An 18986-nucleotide genomic window follows, 5' to 3' on the forward strand; every position below is an offset into this window, starting at 1 on the left:
GAAGTCTTATTTGATCTCATTTATTTTGTTCAGTATTGGATATGACATTGTAGTGTAATCCTGAGATTATGATGATTCTGACATCTTATATTTAGATAGTTGCTTAGTTTACAGATGGCTACCATGTCTTCTTTCATTTCATTTTCACAGCAATTCTGTGAAGTAGGCAAGGCAAGTATTATCTTCATTTTACAGATGAGAAGACTAGGCCTCTAGGAACATAAGTGACTTTCCCAAGGTTATACATTTAGCTAATCAAAAGAGAAGCTAGAACCCAGATCTCCCAATGTCCAGTTCTTTCCACAACACCATGTGGACTCAGGATCAAATGCTAAATAAGGGAAGAGAAAGAATTGGAGTGCTCCTGGCTATTATACAGTCATTTTATTTTATTTTATTTTATTTATTTGTTTAATTGAAAATTTTTATTTAATTAATTTAGAATATTTTTCCATGGTTACAGGATTCATGTTCCCTTCCTACCCCACCCCCCACACCCCCCTTCCCCCGCTGGTAGCTGACACACAATTCCACTGGGTTTTACATGTATCATTGATCAAGACCTATTTCCATATTATTGATAATTGCATGAGGGTGATCGTTTAGAGTCTATATCCCCAATCATATCCCCATTAACCCATGTGATCAAGCAGTTGTGTTTCTTTTGTATTTCTGCTCCCACAGTTCTTCCTCTGGATGTGGTTAGCATCTTTCTCATACGTCCCTCTGAATTGTTCTGGATCATTGCATTGCTGCTAGTAGAGAAATCCATTACATTTGATTGTATTGTACAGTCATTTTAAACCTGAAGGACTATATAGATCCCTAGTTAGGTTCACCAGAGAGGGAAAGAGTCTTAACTGTTTATTGGTTGATCATTAGTGCTTTGCTTTTTGTCAGATTAAATTACACCATCATGTTTAGAAGAAATAAAAGAGAGTATGTATTTCTTTTTCTCTATTAAGGGAGAAGAAGAAATGATTTCAAATTCAAGGATTTAAAGAAATTTTAACTGCTTAGTTATATCCCATTGGCATATGATTCTTTATTCTCTACCTCTGCAACACTTATATTTTATATTTGTATTGTGTAATTTTGTACTTGTCAGTATATTGCTCTCTAACTTATCCCCTGTTGTTTCTTATACATTTGGATTTATTCAGCTAAGTGGCTGCTCTGATATCTTTCTCTTAAACTGTTCCTACAAACATCTAGATCAGCAATGTGTACAAGATAAGAGTCTCAAATGTTTGTTGGATGAACGGATGAGATGAGATTGAATTAAACAGTTAGAATATGTTAGATATGACTAATATGGAAAATCGTTTTCCATGATAGTGCACATGTAACCTATATCAAATTGTTTGCTTTCTCAGGGGTGTGGAAGAGAAGGGAGAGGACGGGAGAAAATTTGGAACTCAAATTTTTAAAAAATGTTAAAAATTTTTCATATGTAATTGGAAAAAAACCCAAATTTTTTAAAAAAACAATATGTGTTAGAGAAAAGAAAGAGCCTCACAAATGATGTTTGCTTATGGGATTATAAGATTTAGAGTTGGGTCTTACATTAATCATCATCTGTCCAAGTCTTTCATTTTAGAGGCTCCAGGAGGTTTGGGACCTTACTCAAGACCACACAGAGCAAAGATGAGATTTAAGTCCACGTTGTCTGATTCTAGTCCTAATATTCTGGTCTGCACATGTGTAACATCTTCTATTTATCACCCACTTTGATTTCTAACAAAGCATAATATGGATATGTTTGAGGAAGTCTAAAGGTGTGATTCATCTTCTCATTGTCAGGATTTGAGCGGGAAGACTTCTCAGATTGCTCTAAGCCCTGGATTTTGGGGCTAAAGAATTATCCTCTTAGGAATAAAATCATATTCTGGATGACTCAAAATGCATCATTTATTTCCCTCTTCTAACTGTACTTACATGCTCTTTCTAACATTTAATACATTGCTTTTGCTACTATTGCTACTTTTAATTTCTGTTTTTTTCTATTTAAGGAATACATCGCCTTAAACAGAGTTTGCCAAAACGGAAACCAGGATTAATGGCCAAATCATATGATCCAATAGCTCCTATAGCTGAAGAAATTAGTGAAGAGGCATGTCTCTTATGTTTTGATGAATTTCAGGTAATGTAGAAATTGATGAGCATATTTGATGCTGTTCTGAGCTAAGTATTTGGATTGGAATTTTTTTCCAGATGTTATCACTCATTTGCTATTTGACTCTACCCCTCAGTGCCTCATGTTCCCCATTATTCAGTTGGTTTATTTTTCTCTTAACTTGCAGGAATGAAAATAATATCTGTAAAGACCATTTAGCTTGAGGATTATAACCTTTTTTCAGTGACTCAGACTCCATGAACCTCTTTTCTAAATAACATTTTAAAATATGTAGAAAATATAGTATTGAAAAGGAAACCCAATTATATTGAAAAAGAGTTATCAAACTATTGTTTTAAACAAGGTCATGGACTCTATGTCAAGAATCTCTCATTTAGGGTATTTTTTTTTTAAGTCATAAGTATTAGTTATCTTCCTTATTGTTGTGAAGAGTAATTGTGGAGTGAGGACACATATGTTTATTGTATACTTATTTTGGATCTCACACCAAACTCAGAATATTGTCACCATTGCAGATACTCAGAAGCACTAAATATTCAGTAAATGTTTGAAGCAAAATAATACTTTTGTAATATGATCAAAATGAGCATATAATCGATACTTTTGTAATTGGCAATGTGAGTGACTATTGTAAGAAAAGGAAAACTTGCCTATAGAAAGAAAGAATATTAGCCTCAATTATTGGTTTATTACATACCAAAATTTTGAAAAATTGGTACTCAGAGAAAAATTTGAAAACTAAAATAACTTTGTTCAAGGTAAGTGCCACTTGGATATTACAGTCTTTTGTCCTCCCACAAACTTATATGTGATTTCAGGAGAGGATGTGGTCATGTGGTGACATCCCCAATATAACTAATTAGGGCTCCACTAGTAATTAGGAAAAACTTAAGCAAATAGCAAACATAGCATTATCTGTTATTGAAGAGCAGAGACTAACTAAGACTGACAGAACTGAAATAACCTTTGTTATAATCTTCACTTCCTGCTATATTACGCAACCCTTTAATTCCTTAGACAATAGAGTTCCTGTGGATAACATAAAGAGAAAATAATAGAGTGGAAAAGTTTGTCTTAACATACTAAACTTCAAAAGTAAAAGAATTTTAAAAAATATAATATTTCTCTTAGTAGCATTGTGTTGATGGCTATATTGGTTTTTAAAAAAATATCTCATGGTGAATGAAATTTCTATATAGTTTTATGTTCATTTTTGGGGGGATGACAGTGCTCTTAATTTTATGCAATAGCATGGTACATTTATTTTTAAAATAACAAAATAAAAGTTTTTCCCCACCCCAACAGAGGTGTTTTTAAAAAAATCATTTTCTTACCCAAAGAGTATAGTAGATGACATTTTAGCTGAACATTTTTACATGCTATTTTTTTCCTAACTCTTACCTTGTGTGTCTTAGAATTTTTTTAGGCTCTAGTTCAATATTTGCTTTTTAATAGATGTAATTATATCCCTGGATAAAGATAAATCACTCACCTTTTTGGAAATGTATTAATAACTTCACTTTACAGGGATTTGATCTAGTAAATTATACTTTCTAATTATAATTTCTATTGCTAGAATACAGTCATCAGAGGCAGCTAGGTAGTCCAGTGGATAGAATATTGGACTCAGAGTCAGGAAGACCTGAATTCAAATCCTGCCTCAGATACTTACTAGCTGTGTCACTCACTCTGGACAAGTCTAACTTCTTAGCCTCAGTTTCTACATCTATAAAGTGATGTAATAGGTGGGTTAAAAGAAGGATTCAAAACTAACTATATATATATAAAATAACAGGTTTATTTAGCTAAAGGGAGGATGGGGGAAAGGGGAATTAGGAGATACCTAACTTCTAACCCAAAACATTAAAAACCTTATACCTTCTATAATTATTCTAAACTAAATCCTTACAGTAGTAATTAAGGCTAATAGGGTTTTGTAAGAACAAGGGCAAGGGCCAAAGAATCACACAACCAGGAGTCCTCTTTGAGTCAAGCAGTAATCCCAGTAACAGCTTTGAGTAAATCCACTTGACAGCAGCAGCAGCAGCAAGGACACGCAGAATATCAAGAAAGCCAAAGAAGAGGGAATCCACCCCAGAAATACCAGTCAGAAACCCTCTTGGCTCTCCTGATTGCTAGAGAAAAAGCAGCAGCCTCTTTCTATACCAGAGGAGTCCACCAACTGCTCTCAGAAACTGCCTGTGTGTTCAGTTCCCCAGCTCCTGAGAGTTCTGTACTGTCAGCTTACCCTGTTAAAATCCCTTACTACAGTGAGGATAATAATAACACCTATCTTACATAATTGTAATGATTAAAGGCTTTGAAAATCTTAAAGTGATTTTTAAAAAATCCATACCTTTTGTCTTTGAATCAATACTAAGTGTCAGTTCTAAGACAGAAGAGTGGTAAAGGCCAGGCAGTGGAAGTTAAGTGACTTGCTCAGGGTCACATAATTAGGAAGTGTCTGATTCCAGATTTGAACTCAGATCCTCTGGACTCCAGGCCTGGCATTCTATCCACTGGGCTACCTAGCTGTCTCAAGTGTTTTTAAAGGCTAGTTATCGTCATGATGATCCTCATCCAAGGTTCTCTGACTATAATTATGAAACCTAGTATTCAGTATAACTTTCTGTTTTCACAAATTTTTTAAGCCCTGCACTAACCACTGTTAAGAGCAATAAGTTATAAATTCTAGGGTACAGCCCTATCAGGGAAAAATATGGGGAAGGAATGCTACTGACTCCCTATATTTTTTCCCAAAGCAGGACAGTTATAGGATATTCACGTTTTGTCTGCCAGTGAGTAATGATCATTGTTCTCTTAGGGCTTTATTGCCCTAATGACTTGGAAAGCATAGCTTATTATGTCTCAGAAAATGAAGGAGGTAATCACGTCTCATTGATACCATTGTCTGCTGGTTTAATCGTCTCAGGAGCTATTTGAAAACTAGTTATAATGAAGTTGCATTAGTTTGATTCTTTGATGAATGTGATTTCATTATTGCAGGCACTTCCTCAAATAGTGAAGATAACCCAGCCTTATTATTCTTTCCTATTCCTGTCCATGCCTTCCCAGAAATCCTCCTAGGGAATGGGATGGAGGGATGTTTCCTCAGTGTCCTGGGGCCCTTCCTCAAGCTCTTTTGATCTTGCGTGGAAATCACTGGAGCCACATGAGTAATCTCTTGATCTAGTCCTACATTTTCTAGGTTTCTCTGATCTTTTCTAGTGTGTTTCTAATAATACTTGTGACTGTACTTCCCTGGGGGGGATTCTTCATTGTTAAAACATTTTAACCTCATCATACTCACTGTATACCTCTTGACCTCTGAGTGATCCTTAAGTTTAATTCTTCCGCAACTTTGGTATTCCTTGATTTGCAACCGTACAATATTGCTAGAAGATTGAAGTGAAAAAGATAGGTTTTGTTTCAGGGAGAAATTTATGTCTTCTGAAGTACTTTACAGTTTCCCAAATGCAATCCAGTTCACTTTCATTCAGAACTCCCATTCCAAGCTTATTGTCAGTGTATTTTGTTTGCCAGGACATATACAGATGGACCAGCTCTGTATTTTGCACTTATTAGCCACAGACTGTGTCACAGTCTGGACAAAAAGCATTATTAATTCATTCATTTTTTCCTGTGTGTGTAGTTAGGCCAGTTTTTTTGAATGATGATGGATCTCATTTAGGAGACCTTTGTCTTCCAGAGCTCAAAGCATATAGCACTAACATAAATCAGATTACTCAGTCTGCAAACAGGAGTGTCTTCAGCATTACTTATTAGAGCTGGGCAGGTTATCTAATCTAACCCCTCATTTTATTGATGAGAAACTAAGATCCAGAGAGGCTCAGTGATGTGCACCAAATCACACGGGTAGAAAGTGGCCAAGTTAGGTATTGAACCTACATCTTTGGAAGACAAGTCCCACACTCTTTTTACTTTACCACTTTACTCTATAGGCCTGTGTTGTGAACTAATGACATGTGTGCTGGAGGGGGCTGATCCCCTTCCCCTCTCCATGCATACGTGAGAACATTTCTCTCATCACCCACCCCTCTGCCCAACAGCCCAATGGGAGAGCTTTTTCCCTCCCCATCTGGGGTAAGGGAGTAGCTTACATGAGGGTTGTAGTTTGGGCATTTGGTCTCTAAAAGGTTTGCCATCACTGCTATAGTCAATCTTACTTTTCTGTTTGGATTATGCTGGACAGCCTCAGTCATGGTGACAAACATTTTTGGCAGGCATCCCATTTTCCTTTTTATGCCTTGATTGATATTAATCATCAAAGGGTCACCAAACATAGTTGTCTCTATTGTTACAACTTTAAAGGAATCTTGAATGATTTTGACATATTGTTAGGAGAAAGGGTTTAAGGTAGTGTTTTGTTTTACTAAATCAAATGCTTTTTTATATTTGAAAAATAAAGACAGTGGAATCTGACTGTAAAGCTGTCTACTATGGAATAACATTCATAAAAGTCTACTGTTCCTTTTACATACATTCTTCAAGGATGAGCTCATTACTAGTATAGATTATTCTAATAAAAATTATTGTAAATGTAGGAATTGGGCATGTAGGATTATAGTTATTAATATTTTCTAGTGTTTTTTGGTAACAAAATCTTAGCATTTTTCCACATCTTTGATATCCTTGCCTCTTTTCAGTCCAAATGTGGTGACTTCACTGTTATTGATGGAAAAATAGTTTATTTTTAAAATCTTGATAGATTTCCCCCGTTTTTCATTTTTTTATTTCCCTCTTACCAGTTTTATCCTTAAATGCCTTCAAGATAATGTGACTTACTTCTATCTCTTGGCAAGCTTTTTGTAGTATTCTATGTATTTCTATAGTGTTTTTTTTTTTAGCTAAAACAGATTTGTACTCCTTACTTACTGTTTCCATCAATCTCTAATAAAATTACTTCTTGAAGGTTCTTGATAGTGGGTTCAGAGCCCGTTAATTAGACTTGATCTTTCCAAATTTTGTGGTCTCTGTAGACTATATATATATATGAGTAGAAAAGTATGACTTTTCAATTCATCAAACATTAAATGCCTTTTGTGTTTGAGGCTTTAGGAATATAAGAGGAATAACTCCTGCCCTCTGAGAACTAATTTGAGGAGGGACAAAGTGCTCATTGCGAGAGGAAACTGAAAGAGAAGCTTCTCAGAGAAGTGGATACCCAAGCTAAACCTGGCCCAATGATGCTCAATTGGGGAGAGGAAACCAGATGAAGAGCATATTTATGAGCAGCAGTTCTCAGAGTGTGGTCTAAGAATCCTTTGGGGATCCCAGAGATTTATTCAGGGAATTTATTAGGTCAAAACTATTTTCATAATAATATTAAGATTTTAAAGGGTTAATATGGTAAATATCAATAGATATAACCTATATAAATGAAAGCTCTTGGGGGCCCCTGGGTGACTCAGTGAATTGAGAGCCAGGCCTAGAGATGGGAGGTCCTAGGTTCAAATCTGGCCTCAGACACTTCCTAGGTGATCCTGGGCTCAACCTCCATTGCCTGGTCCTTACCACTCTTCTGCCTTAGAATCAAGGTGGAAGGTAAGGGCTTAAAAAAAAATAAATGAAGGTTCTTTTAGGGATCCTCAATTAAAAAATAATATTTTATTTTACCAATCATATCTAAAATAATTTAGAAAATTTTATAATAAAATTTTATTTTCCCCCAATTTCATATAAAACAATATTTTAATGTTCATCTTTTGTAAAAAAAATTTGTTCCAAATTTTCTCTCATTCTACTCTTCCTCCCATTTTTCTCCCTCCCTGAGATAATAAGCAATCTGATACAGATTTTTACATGTGCAATTATGTAAAACATTTTCCCATATTGGTCATTTTGTGGAAGAGATCTCAATAGAAAAAGAGGAAAAAAGACTAAAGAATGTGAAATATGTATATTTTGGTCCATCAGATCTTTCTCTGGAAGAGGATACCATTTTTAATTTTAAGTCCTTTGAAGTTGTCTTGGATCATTGTTTTGCTGAGAATAGTTAAATCATTCACAGTTGATCATTGTACAGGATTGCTATCTTTGTATGGTGTTCTCCTGATTCTGTTCACTTGACTTAGTATCAGTTCATGCAAGTCTTTCCAGGTTTTCCTGAGAGCATCCTGTTCATCATTTCTTATATAGCACTATAGAATTCTTTTGCAATCATATACCATAATTTGTTAAACCATTTATCAATTGATAGGCATCCTCTCAATTTCAAATTCATTTCCACCACAAAAAGAACTGTTATAAATATTTTTGTATATTTAGAAGTCCTTTTACTTTTTTTTTTAATCTTTTTGAGAAAAGATTTAGTAGTGGTATTTCTGGGACAAAAGGTATAGTCAGTTCTATAACTCTTTGGGTATAATTCTACATTGCCCTCCAGAAGAGTTCAAATCAGTTCATAATTCCATTGACAATGTATTGATGTCTCAATGCCACAATCTCCCTGCTCCTGGCCACATTTGTCATTTTTGTTTTCTGTTATATTAGCCAATTTGATAGGTGTGGGGTGGTCCCTTGGACTTGTTTTAATTTGAATTTCTCTAATCAATACTGATTTAAAGCATTTTTTATATGAGTATAGAAAGTTTTGATTACTTTTTCAGAAAACTATCCTTTGACCAATTACCAATTGGTTAAATTGATTTGTATTTTTATACATTTGACTCAGTTCTTTATATATTTGAGAATTGAGGCTTTTTTCAGAGAAGCATGCTATACATTTTTTAAAGTTATGATTACTATGTATTTCCCTCTGGCCTATTCCTGCTATCCCTGTTTATCCTACTCTCTATGTCCTTTTATCTTATCCATCCTCAAAAGTATTTTGGTTCTAATTTCTGCCTCCCCTAATCTATCCTCCTTTCTGTCAGAACCCTCTCTACCCATCTCGCCTTCTCTTACTTTCCTGTAGAATAAGATAGGTTTCTATATCCAAATGAGTGTGTATGTTATTCCTTTTTTGAACCTGTTCTAACAAGAGTTAGGTTCAAGTAGTCTCCTGTTAAGGGAAATTTGGGGAAGGAAATAATGTAACAGAGTGAACATGCAGAGTTGAATGGAATGGAGAGAACCAGCAGGTGCAGAAGGAGCCTTCAGAATCCTGGATTGGTATACTGAGGAACTTAACTGCTATCAAGGAGTTGGGGGAAGACTCTGGAGAAGGAAGCATCTTCAGGACCCAACTCTGACCTTCTGTGGACCTTTTTGCTTGATCCTGTGAATAACCTACTTAGTTCCTGAAGATCTATTTAGTCCTTTATACTGCTACTACTCTGAAGAAGAAATCTCAAGCAGGATTGACCCAAATTGCTCAGTTTGCCTTGGGGGGCTTTGGCCTTACCAGGGTAGACAAGGTCATACCTGAAACCTGACTCCATTACTATCTGTTCTTACTCTAGAGACTATTTCCTTTGTGGGCTTAGCCTAGATTAGATCAGACTAGGAGGGGAGACGTTGAGACATTCAGGAAGGGAATGTAGCCTCAGCTCTGCTGAGAGCCAAAGATACTTTCTGAAAAGTCAGATGGTGGGAATAAGATATATTTTATTAGTGTTTAGGGAAAATCCTCAGCCCACATACCTTTCCTTGTCTTCAATGACAACTTACAATAAACCTGTTACCTTGAAAGTGGAGTCAGAGTGATTATCTACTGGCCTGAATCAGGGAGAGAAGCCATTTCCATTCTCTTCCCTTTAAAAGATCTTCTTGTCACTCTGGGTTGAGTAAAATCCCACTCAACCATTTATATCATCTTTACAGTCCCCACCTTCCGCATCTTCCCCTACACTGTAAAAACTTTCACATGAGAGATAGTTTACCCCCTTCTACCTCTCTCTTTCCCCTTCTCTCATTGCATTCTTCGTTCTCACCCTTTTATTTTTTTTATATCATCCCATCACATTCAACTCACATACATTCCCTCTGTCTATGTATATTTCTTCTAACTGTCCTAGTAATGATAAAGCTCTTATGCGTTATAAGTATCAGCTTCCCATGTAGGAATGTATTAACTTTATTGAATCTCTTATTATTTCTCTTTCTTATTTACCCTTATATACCTCTTTTGAGTCTTGTATTTGAATATCAGATTTTCTATTCAGCTCTGGTTTTTTCATCAAGAATGCTCAAAAATCCTCAATTTCAAAGAATATTTTTTTCGACTGAAGGATTATACTGAGTTTTGCTGGGTAGATGATTCTTGGTTGTAATCCTAGCTCCTTTGCTTTCCAGAATATCATAATCCAGGACCCCTAATCCTTTAATATAGGAATGGCTACATTTTATGTTGTCCTAACATTGGTTCCATAATATTTGAATTGTTTCTTTCTGCCTGCTCATATTATTTTCTCCTTTACCTGGGATCTCTGGAATTTGGTTATAATATTCCTGGTGGTTTTCATTTGGAGATCTCTTTCAGAAAGTGGTCAGTGGATTTTTTCAAATTCTGTTTTATCCTCTGGTTCTAGAATATCAGGACAGTGTTCCTTAATTATTTCTTACAAGATAATGTCTAGGATCTTTTTTTGATTTAATTTTTAATCAGTGCAAAAATTCTTAAATTATCTCTCCTGGACATATTTTCCAGGTCACTTGTTTTTTCCAATGAGATATTTTACATTTTATTCTAATTTCTCATTCTTTTGACTTTGTTTTATTGTTTCTTGATATCTCTTGAAGTCATTCGTTCCTACTTGCTCATTTTTAATTTTTATGAAATTATTTTCTTCAGTGAGCTTTTGTATCTTCTCTTCCATTTGGTCAATTCTGCCTTTTATGGAGTTCTTTTCTTCAATGGATTTTGTATGTCTTTTACCATTACCCAGTTTTGTTTTTGAAAGTGTTATTTTTTTCAATATTATGTTGGTGCCTCTTTTACCAGGCTGTAGACTCTTTTTTTTATACCCTCATCTTCCCTCTTAGAATTGATGCTAAGTATAGGTTTCATGGGAGAAGAGTGGTAAAGGCTAGGCAATTGGGGGTAAGTGACTTGCCCAGGGTCATATATCTAGAAACTATCTGAGACCACATTTGAACAAGGGACCTCCTATCTCCAGATCTGGCTCTCTATCCACTGAGTCACCTCATTTCCCCTCTGGAATCTTTTTTCATGATTTTCTTGTATCATTCTCATTTCTTCCCCCAATTTTTCTTCTACCTCTTTCATTTGATTTTTAAAATCCTTTTTGAGCTCTTCCAAGAATTCTTTTTTGGGGGGCTGAAACCAATTTATTTTTTTCTTTGGAGGCTTTGGATATAGCTATTTTGATACTGTTGCCATCTTTGGATTTTGACATTCCCTGTCGGCATAGTAACTTTATATGTTCAGTTTCTTTTTTTGTTATTTACTCATTTTCTAGCCTATTTCTTAACTTTTAATCTTGTTAAAGATAGGTTTTACTTTTGGGGTAGAGAAGGCACTGTCCCAAACTTCAAGTGTTTTAGGCTTCTGTTTTCAGAGCTAGTTCTGGGGTCTGTAAGGTTTTAATCCTTCCAAATTTGTTATGGTTTAAATAGAGGTATGTTCATTGCTCTCCTGGGCTATGTTCTGGTCTTTGAACAACCATGAGCAGTTTTTTCCATTCTGGTTCTGTGACCAGGGTTCCTGCTTCTCTATGTTGGCAAGCTCTGGTATGCTAGTGGTCTTCTTTGCCCAAGATTGTGATCTATATTCACTTATAGGCAATGCAACAGAGGCTTGCACCTAGTGCCAGCAAAGAGACCCCTGTAATCTCCTCTGACTAGTTGTCCAACCCCCTTACTTTCTATGGGTTAAGAGTTCCAGAAGTTGCTGCCTTCAGTTTAGTTGCCCCCAGGACTTGTTTGATGCCTAACTAGGTTGTTGCTTAAGATGTTGACCAATTTCAAGAAGAATGGATTTTGGCTTTTGTAAATGAAATTTTTATTAGCATATTCCAGCATCATGTTTTTAAAAATAACTTCAGTATTGTGAATTTCAAAACTACTCCATCCTATTCAGACCATTCTTTAGAAGATCGGATTTAGCTATTTCCTGATCAATAACAATAGAGATACTTGGAATAACAGAATCAGGTCTTGGAAACTACATTCTCCACCTACTCAGTGTAACAAGATTAGGAAGGACTGCAGCAAACTCAAGATTTAATTATTTGAGAATATGGCCTTCAACAGACATGTGTAAAAAAGGACAGACCTCTGGGCAGTCCTAAATCAAGCTTGAGCCATCATTGGCACAAGTGAGACGCAGGAAGTGAGGTAGAGAACAGCCTCTGGAGTTCTCGGGACTTCCTGTGAAGAGGGCTAGAGTTCAGTTGGATCCTGGAGCCTGAGGTTGGAGGAGCCCTGCAGACTGTTTTCCTTCAGACTGGCCATGTGAGTGATAAGGACTGACCCCTTTCTCTGCCTTGGCTCTCCAAGGCCTTAATGCCTGCTTTGGCTCATCCTGAGCCAGAGTGGTTCTGAATTAAACTTCTTTCCTTCTTTCCCTTCTCTCTCTCTCTCTCTCTCTCTCTCTCTCTCTCTCTCTCTCTCTCTCTCTCTCTCTCTCTCTCTCTCTCTCTCTCTCTCTCTCTGTTTCCCCCTCTAATATTTTCTTCCTCCTGTTGTAATTAAAACACCATAAAAATTTGGCAGCTGACTTGGGTATTTTGTTATTTGGAATTTCTATTGGCGACCATTTAAATTTAGATTTTTTTCAGTTTCAACCATAATATTCACCCTTTGCAGTATGATGCAGACACATTTTGCTTAGGACCCAATTCTATAGTTTCCCTTCTGCCACATTTCTGCCTAGCAACCTTCTGAAGAGTCTGGTTACCAGTCTATTGGGTAAGGAGTAAAAACAGTCTGTGTTGACTTGATATGTCCATTGTAAAGTTATCCCTGTTAGATATTACCAATTGCTGTCTTGTTTTTCAAATAAGATTGAAATGCAAATGGTTGTACCTACATATTCATGGTCTTTCATTGGATTAATCTTTTTTTAAGTGAAAAGAATCATAGAACTAGAAGGCATGTTGAAAAATCAAGAAGACCTGAGTTCAGATCCAGCCTCAAATATTTACTAGCTTTTGTAATGTGAATCTTAAAATTGCTCACACTGTACCTTGGAAGATTTGGTTATTCCACTATTGTAACAATGGAGGTACTTGATCAGGAATGTATTTGGAACTTTGAAATTGCTCTACCCTGCTCAGACAGTGCCTTGGGGGAAGATAAAGTTGTAAATTCCTGATGGAACAATGAAAAAGTCCCTAAATCATACTTATAGTAAAGCTAGAACCTTAAGCTAGGTCTATTTTTAGATCTAATCCAAAAGGATGCTAAGTACCTATAAAGGTTAAATTAATCACTAAAAGGTCAAGCAACTTACAAAAGGCAAGCTTAACAAAAGAGGTGTGAAGTTTTAGTCTACCCAGAGAAGGTGAGAACTAAAGAGTGGTGAGAACTGTTATAACTAAAATAGTTGTCTGCCATAAATTGTGGCAGTTAAAAGAGTTGGGGTCATAAACTGTAAGAAATGGTGGAAGATATAAATTATAGTAGATATAAGAGTGGGTGAGTAAATTTGTGACCACAGAAAATATGTTTCACTACAGTGTCTTGGTTTTAAATCAAATATAAGGTGGTTGCCAGGGAAATATTCCCAATTATGAATATACCCAAGTCAACTGGGTTTTATAGAGAATTTAATTAATAATACAATGAGGAATTAAAGAAAAGAGAGAAAGAGAGAAAAAGGAAATAAGTATGAAGGGCCTTAAGCCAACATGGCCTAGACCTGAGTCTTAAGAGAGAGAGATCAGTCAGTCAGTCTTTTATCACTCACCACAAGGTCTGTCTAAGCAAGGATTCTAGTGACAGTCTCCTCAGAGAGAGTTCCAGCCAGAGTCCTCCTCAAAGAGCCTTCCAGCCAGAGACTGTTTCAAAGGGCCTCTCTCAAGAGCCTCCAGAGGGACAGAGTCCCCTCAGAGGAGCTCCATCGAGACCTCCTTAGAGATTGTCCTCCAAGAGCTTCCCTTCTTCAGAGCCTCTCCTCAAGAGCTTCCAAAAGGATTTTTTTTAAAGAGATTCTGCTTTTTCTTATATATGGGGTTTTCTCCTATGTCACCTCCCCTAAGTTCTTCCATCTACCAATCACAGTAGATGTTTTCCAAAGGACAGCCCATTCTGAATTCACTGCTGGGTCGACTAATCCCTTTAGTAAGTTTGAATCAGAAAAAACACTGCTGGGTCGACTAATCCTTTTAGTAAGTTTGAACCAGAAAAAACCTCTGAATAAGTTTTCACCTCATTGCTCCTGGCAAGTTTACAAGTTGCCTGACCTTTAATAGGTACTTAGCATCCCTTTGTATTACTTCTAAAAATAGGCATGGCTTAAAGAACTTTTTGCCTCATTATAAGTATGGGTTTAAGTACTTTCATTGTTCAGCAAGGAGTTTTCTCCCCTAAAGCAGTCTTAAGTGGAGTAGAGGTCCTCCCATTTCTGATCCAAGTAGAGTTCTCACTGTCAAAATGGGGAATGTTCCCAGTAGGGAATTGTTCCAATGGAGAATTCCCCAATGTGGAAATTTTTAACATTCTCAAGTCTGAGAAATTTCAAGATTCACAGAACTAAGAATGGGCAGTCCTGGGAAAAGTGTCTATTGTGATTGGTAGATGTGTTATGGGAGGTGACATAAGAGAAAATTTCTTTAAAAGGAAGGGACTTATTGAATTTGAGTGAGTGGGAGTTCGGACTAGTTGGAGTTCGTAGTTCAGTTTGGGAGTTCGCCATGTAGGTTGGTGTCTGGAGTTAGTTTGGAGGAGCTGGCTCTCTGAATGGAGTTTGAGTTTGGTGTTTTGCTTGGGACAGATCTTGTGGTGAGTGATTAAAGACTGACTAGTCTCTCTTAAGGTTCAGGCCGAGGCCATTTGGCCTAGGCCCTTCATACTATTTTCTCTTATTCTCTCTCTCCCTCTTTCCTTAATTCCTTCAATTGTATTAATTAAAATTTCCATAAAACCCAGCTGACTTGGGCATTTTCATATTTGGGAATTTTCCCCATGGTGACCACTTATTTTTGATTTAAATCAAGACACTAAAAATTATCTTTATAGTTTTGGCAATTCACAGTCTTGAAACCCGCATTTTTGTGGTTACAGTAATGCTGGGGCAAATCACTCAATCTGTGTTGGGCTCATCCACCAAATCTAATTGGTTACAAAGACCTATAGATTAAACCTTTGTAACAGCTCTCAGATATGTTCCCTTCTCTCCGATGGAATTGCTATTGCCCTGGAGTAAGCCCTCAGGCCAGTACTATTACTATGGTCTTCTAGTTAGTCTGCCTGCTGGGGCTCATCCCACTCTAGTCCATATTTGACTCAGTTACCCGAGTGATTTTCCTAAAGCATAAGTCCAACCATATTCTCCCTACTCAAGAACTCTAGTGGTTCCCTGTCACCTCCAAAGTAAAATAGAAAATCCTTTGTAAGGTGTTCAAAACCTAGATCCCTTATCCCCGCCTTTCCAGTCTTCTTATACTTTATATTCTCATCTTCATTCAGACCCCCACCTGGCCTTATCACACTTTTCTGCCTAGTGACCCTGCTCTCTTTTTGTTCTTTGAACTAGATATTATTTCCAAACAATGCGCATTTTCACTGACCCAGCATGGAATACTTTTTCCTTCTTATGCTTCCTAGCATCTCTGTCTTCCTTGAAATCTCAGCAAAAATCCTACTGGTTACAGGAAACTTTATCCATTTCCTCTTTTTTTTTTTTTTAAATAACACTTACCTTCCATCTTGGTATTGGTTCTAGGGCAGAAGAATGGTAAGTGCTAGGCAATGGGGGTCAAGTGACTTGCCCAGGGTCACACAGCTGGGAAGTATCTGAGGTCAGATTTGAACCTAGGACCTCCTGTCTCTAGGCCTGGTCCATTTCCTCTTAATTCTAGAACCTTCCTTCTATTGAGTAGTTCCTGTTTTTCTTGTATGTATTTTGTTAGTTTATAGTTGTTTGCATATTGTCCCTACCATTAGATTTTAAACTGCTAGGGGGCTGTCTTGTCTTTCTTTGAATCTTCAGATTTTAGGACTGTGCCGAGCACATAGTGGACACTTAATAAAAGTTTATGGATTGCCTAACTCAATTTCATCAACTGTATGATAGGAATAACAATAGTATCAAGGGTTATTGTAAGAATCAAATGAGGACTCAATCCACTTAGCACACTGTTGCCACAGAAAAAGGGCTTAATAAATTCTTTCCTTCCTTCTTACCATACATGTTTCAGGACTTCATCTTAACTTTTCCTTTTGAGTTAGGGGTTGACAAACTACAGTCAACAGAGCAAATATTGGACCCTTTATCATCCCCTCTCCCCTTTTTATAGCCCTGCAAACTAAGGTTGGTTTTTTAGCTGGCAATGATATGAAAACAGGACATGATTTGGTCCTCAAGCTGTAGTTTGCTGATCTCTGGAAATTATCCAGACTCATTATTTTATGGTCATACTTTAGAATTATAGGAATAAAGAGTTATAAGGAGCTTAGATATCATCTAGTCTAGCCACTTATGTCTTATGTCTTACAGATGAGATTACTCAGGCTCAGGCAGTTTAAGTGACTTGCTCAAGAGTAAATTGCAGAAATCCAGGTTGTCTGACTCTATACTTTTGAGAGGAGTGGTATGTTTTACCTTCTTTTTATGTTAATAAGTTTTAATATTCATTAAATTCTCCACATAATTAATTTTAAAATTCATTTTAATTCAATACTAGAATTTCTGTTATTTTATCAAGGCTCTAAATTCCATATAGTTCAGAAAGAGATTATCATTTGAAGAAAATATGTTGTTGTAAAAGGAACCTATTGTTCTTGGTTTCCTAATAGTTTTAATGTGCCAAATACCATTTTATTTTGCCAATTAGATATCTCTGAGAACTTCATTCAAACTTATAAGGTTATATATTAAATGTATACTCCTCTTTTCTTCTCATTTTGTATTTTTGGTATGCAATGGGAGAATGTATTTTTAAAGAGCTATGAATCTTAAATTTTTAGTTGAAAAAGATATGTTTTGGTAAAGAATTTGAGTCTTTTTGAAATAATAACTGATGGGCTCCAATATTGGCAACTCAAGAACTCCTCTAATTATAAAGAATCTTTTGTTTGTCAATTATTTGTTCCAGTTTAAACAAAATTCTCATCCATAAAGTTTATCCCAAGATATTTGTCCTTTGTTTATAAATACTGAACACAAAAACAGTGAAAGTACTGTAATTTTAGTCTTCGTGTGGAGGAATATTCAACATGGCTTCTAAAAGGGATAAGACTATAATGCAAGTGCTGACTTTTCAATGAGCGCCCCTCCAAAAGGGCCATTTTGTTAAAATGACACAATATATTTTATAAGTTGATATTCTATAATGAGCCATTGGAATTCAGTTTTGTAGCTCATCTGAATCGCTACTTATTTTTGTTTTTAGTATTAAGTATTGAGAGAAGTGGTAGAAAAATATATCCTTACTGTATGGAAGAAAATCCAGTATCATTTTAAGGGTATTTTTTTCCCCATGAAAATAATTAATATATTGATTGACTGGAAATTCAAATTGGAATAATATACATAGTTTCATGTACTTAATAGCTGTGTAAGATATTTTAAGCAAATTCACTAATTCTTGGATTTTAGAGCACTTGCAAAATCAACTAGTACCTGAAAATTGTCTTATAAGCCTAGCACAATACATTGCTAATTTACCAGGGAAGGTTTTCTGGACCTCTTATTATTGGAACTCCACACTTAGCAACAGCTATATCTATAATGTCCCCTTCACTCTTATAATGACTCATATTAGTATGTATTCTTGAGTCTTAGCCAATCACTGATTGCTCTTAGATGAATTAAATTAATTCTAATACTTTAAGAGGAAAATAGGCATGGATTACCATTGCTTAATAAATTTGGTTAGTTTCTAAGACTACATTTTGAGTAGCATTCAGATAAGAGATAGACTGTTTAATCACCGAGATAGATTTAATTTTCTCATAAATCATCTTGGCGGAATTGAATAAGAATGGGATTTCATTTTTTCCAATGTTATTGGTTTTCATATTTTAAAAACTTTTCCAGATGAACTGCCTTTATATTTTTAATCAGTTGGAGTAAAATAGAATACCCCTTTAAAAGGTTTCTACTTTCCTTATTGCATCTTTTTCTATTAGTTTCTATTTAAATTTTTTTATTGCTATGATCATAATTTTGTGGACATCATTATACTCAGTAAATCTGATTTTTTAAGTGACATTTTTTCATGACTTTTGAGGACATTGGAAAGCTTTAGAATGAAAATGTCACCTCTATGGAATATGCCAAAATAGTCTAGAAAACAATTTTGATGAACAGAATAAGACAGAAAGATACTTCTCTATATACTATCAATATCTTTTTTAAAAATAGTTTTTAAAACAATTTTTTACAAACCAGAAAAGCTATTAAAAGCCTCTAATAAAAACTAGACGCTTATTTTTGTGCTAATACTAATTACTGATAATACATGCTTATGTTTGTCATTCATTATATGGAGCTGTACCAATCAGTGGATGACTGAGTCTCAAGCACTTACACATGTAAATTAACTATTAGATTTTTTTTTCTTTTTTACTTAAGTGAGTCATAATGGAAAGCAACTCTAGGTCATAAAAAATCTTTTCTCTTAAATGCTAATGAAATTTCTCTATTCTCTCCATTAGCCAGACTACCCTTATTGGTAATTTGTAGCCTTCTCTTTTGTTCCTGGTGGTAATGAATGCTGGATACTGAAAAAGCCTGAACTACAGAATGCCTTGACAATTG

At 35.7% G+C, this 18986-nt stretch overlaps 1 protein-coding gene across 2 annotated transcripts in view; it reads left to right on the forward strand.

Annotated features, from left to right (window-relative positions):
* AFG1L (AFG1 like ATPase) overlaps positions 1-18986 on the forward strand; it is a 240805-nt gene that overhangs the window by 92117 nt on the left and 129702 nt on the right. For both annotated transcript variants that reach the window (XM_001368423.3, XM_007484405.3), the window contains exon 5: positions 2013-2143. In XM_001368423.3, coding sequence (XP_001368460.1) covers positions 2013-2143 — 131 coding nt within the window. The remainder of the gene's footprint in view (positions 1-2012; positions 2144-18986) is intronic.

The sequence above is a fragment of the Monodelphis domestica genome, chromosome 2 (genome assembly GCF_027887165.1).
Source record: "Monodelphis domestica isolate mMonDom1 chromosome 2, mMonDom1.pri, whole genome shotgun sequence".
Lineage (NCBI taxonomy): Eukaryota > Metazoa > Chordata > Mammalia > Didelphimorphia > Didelphidae > Monodelphis > Monodelphis domestica.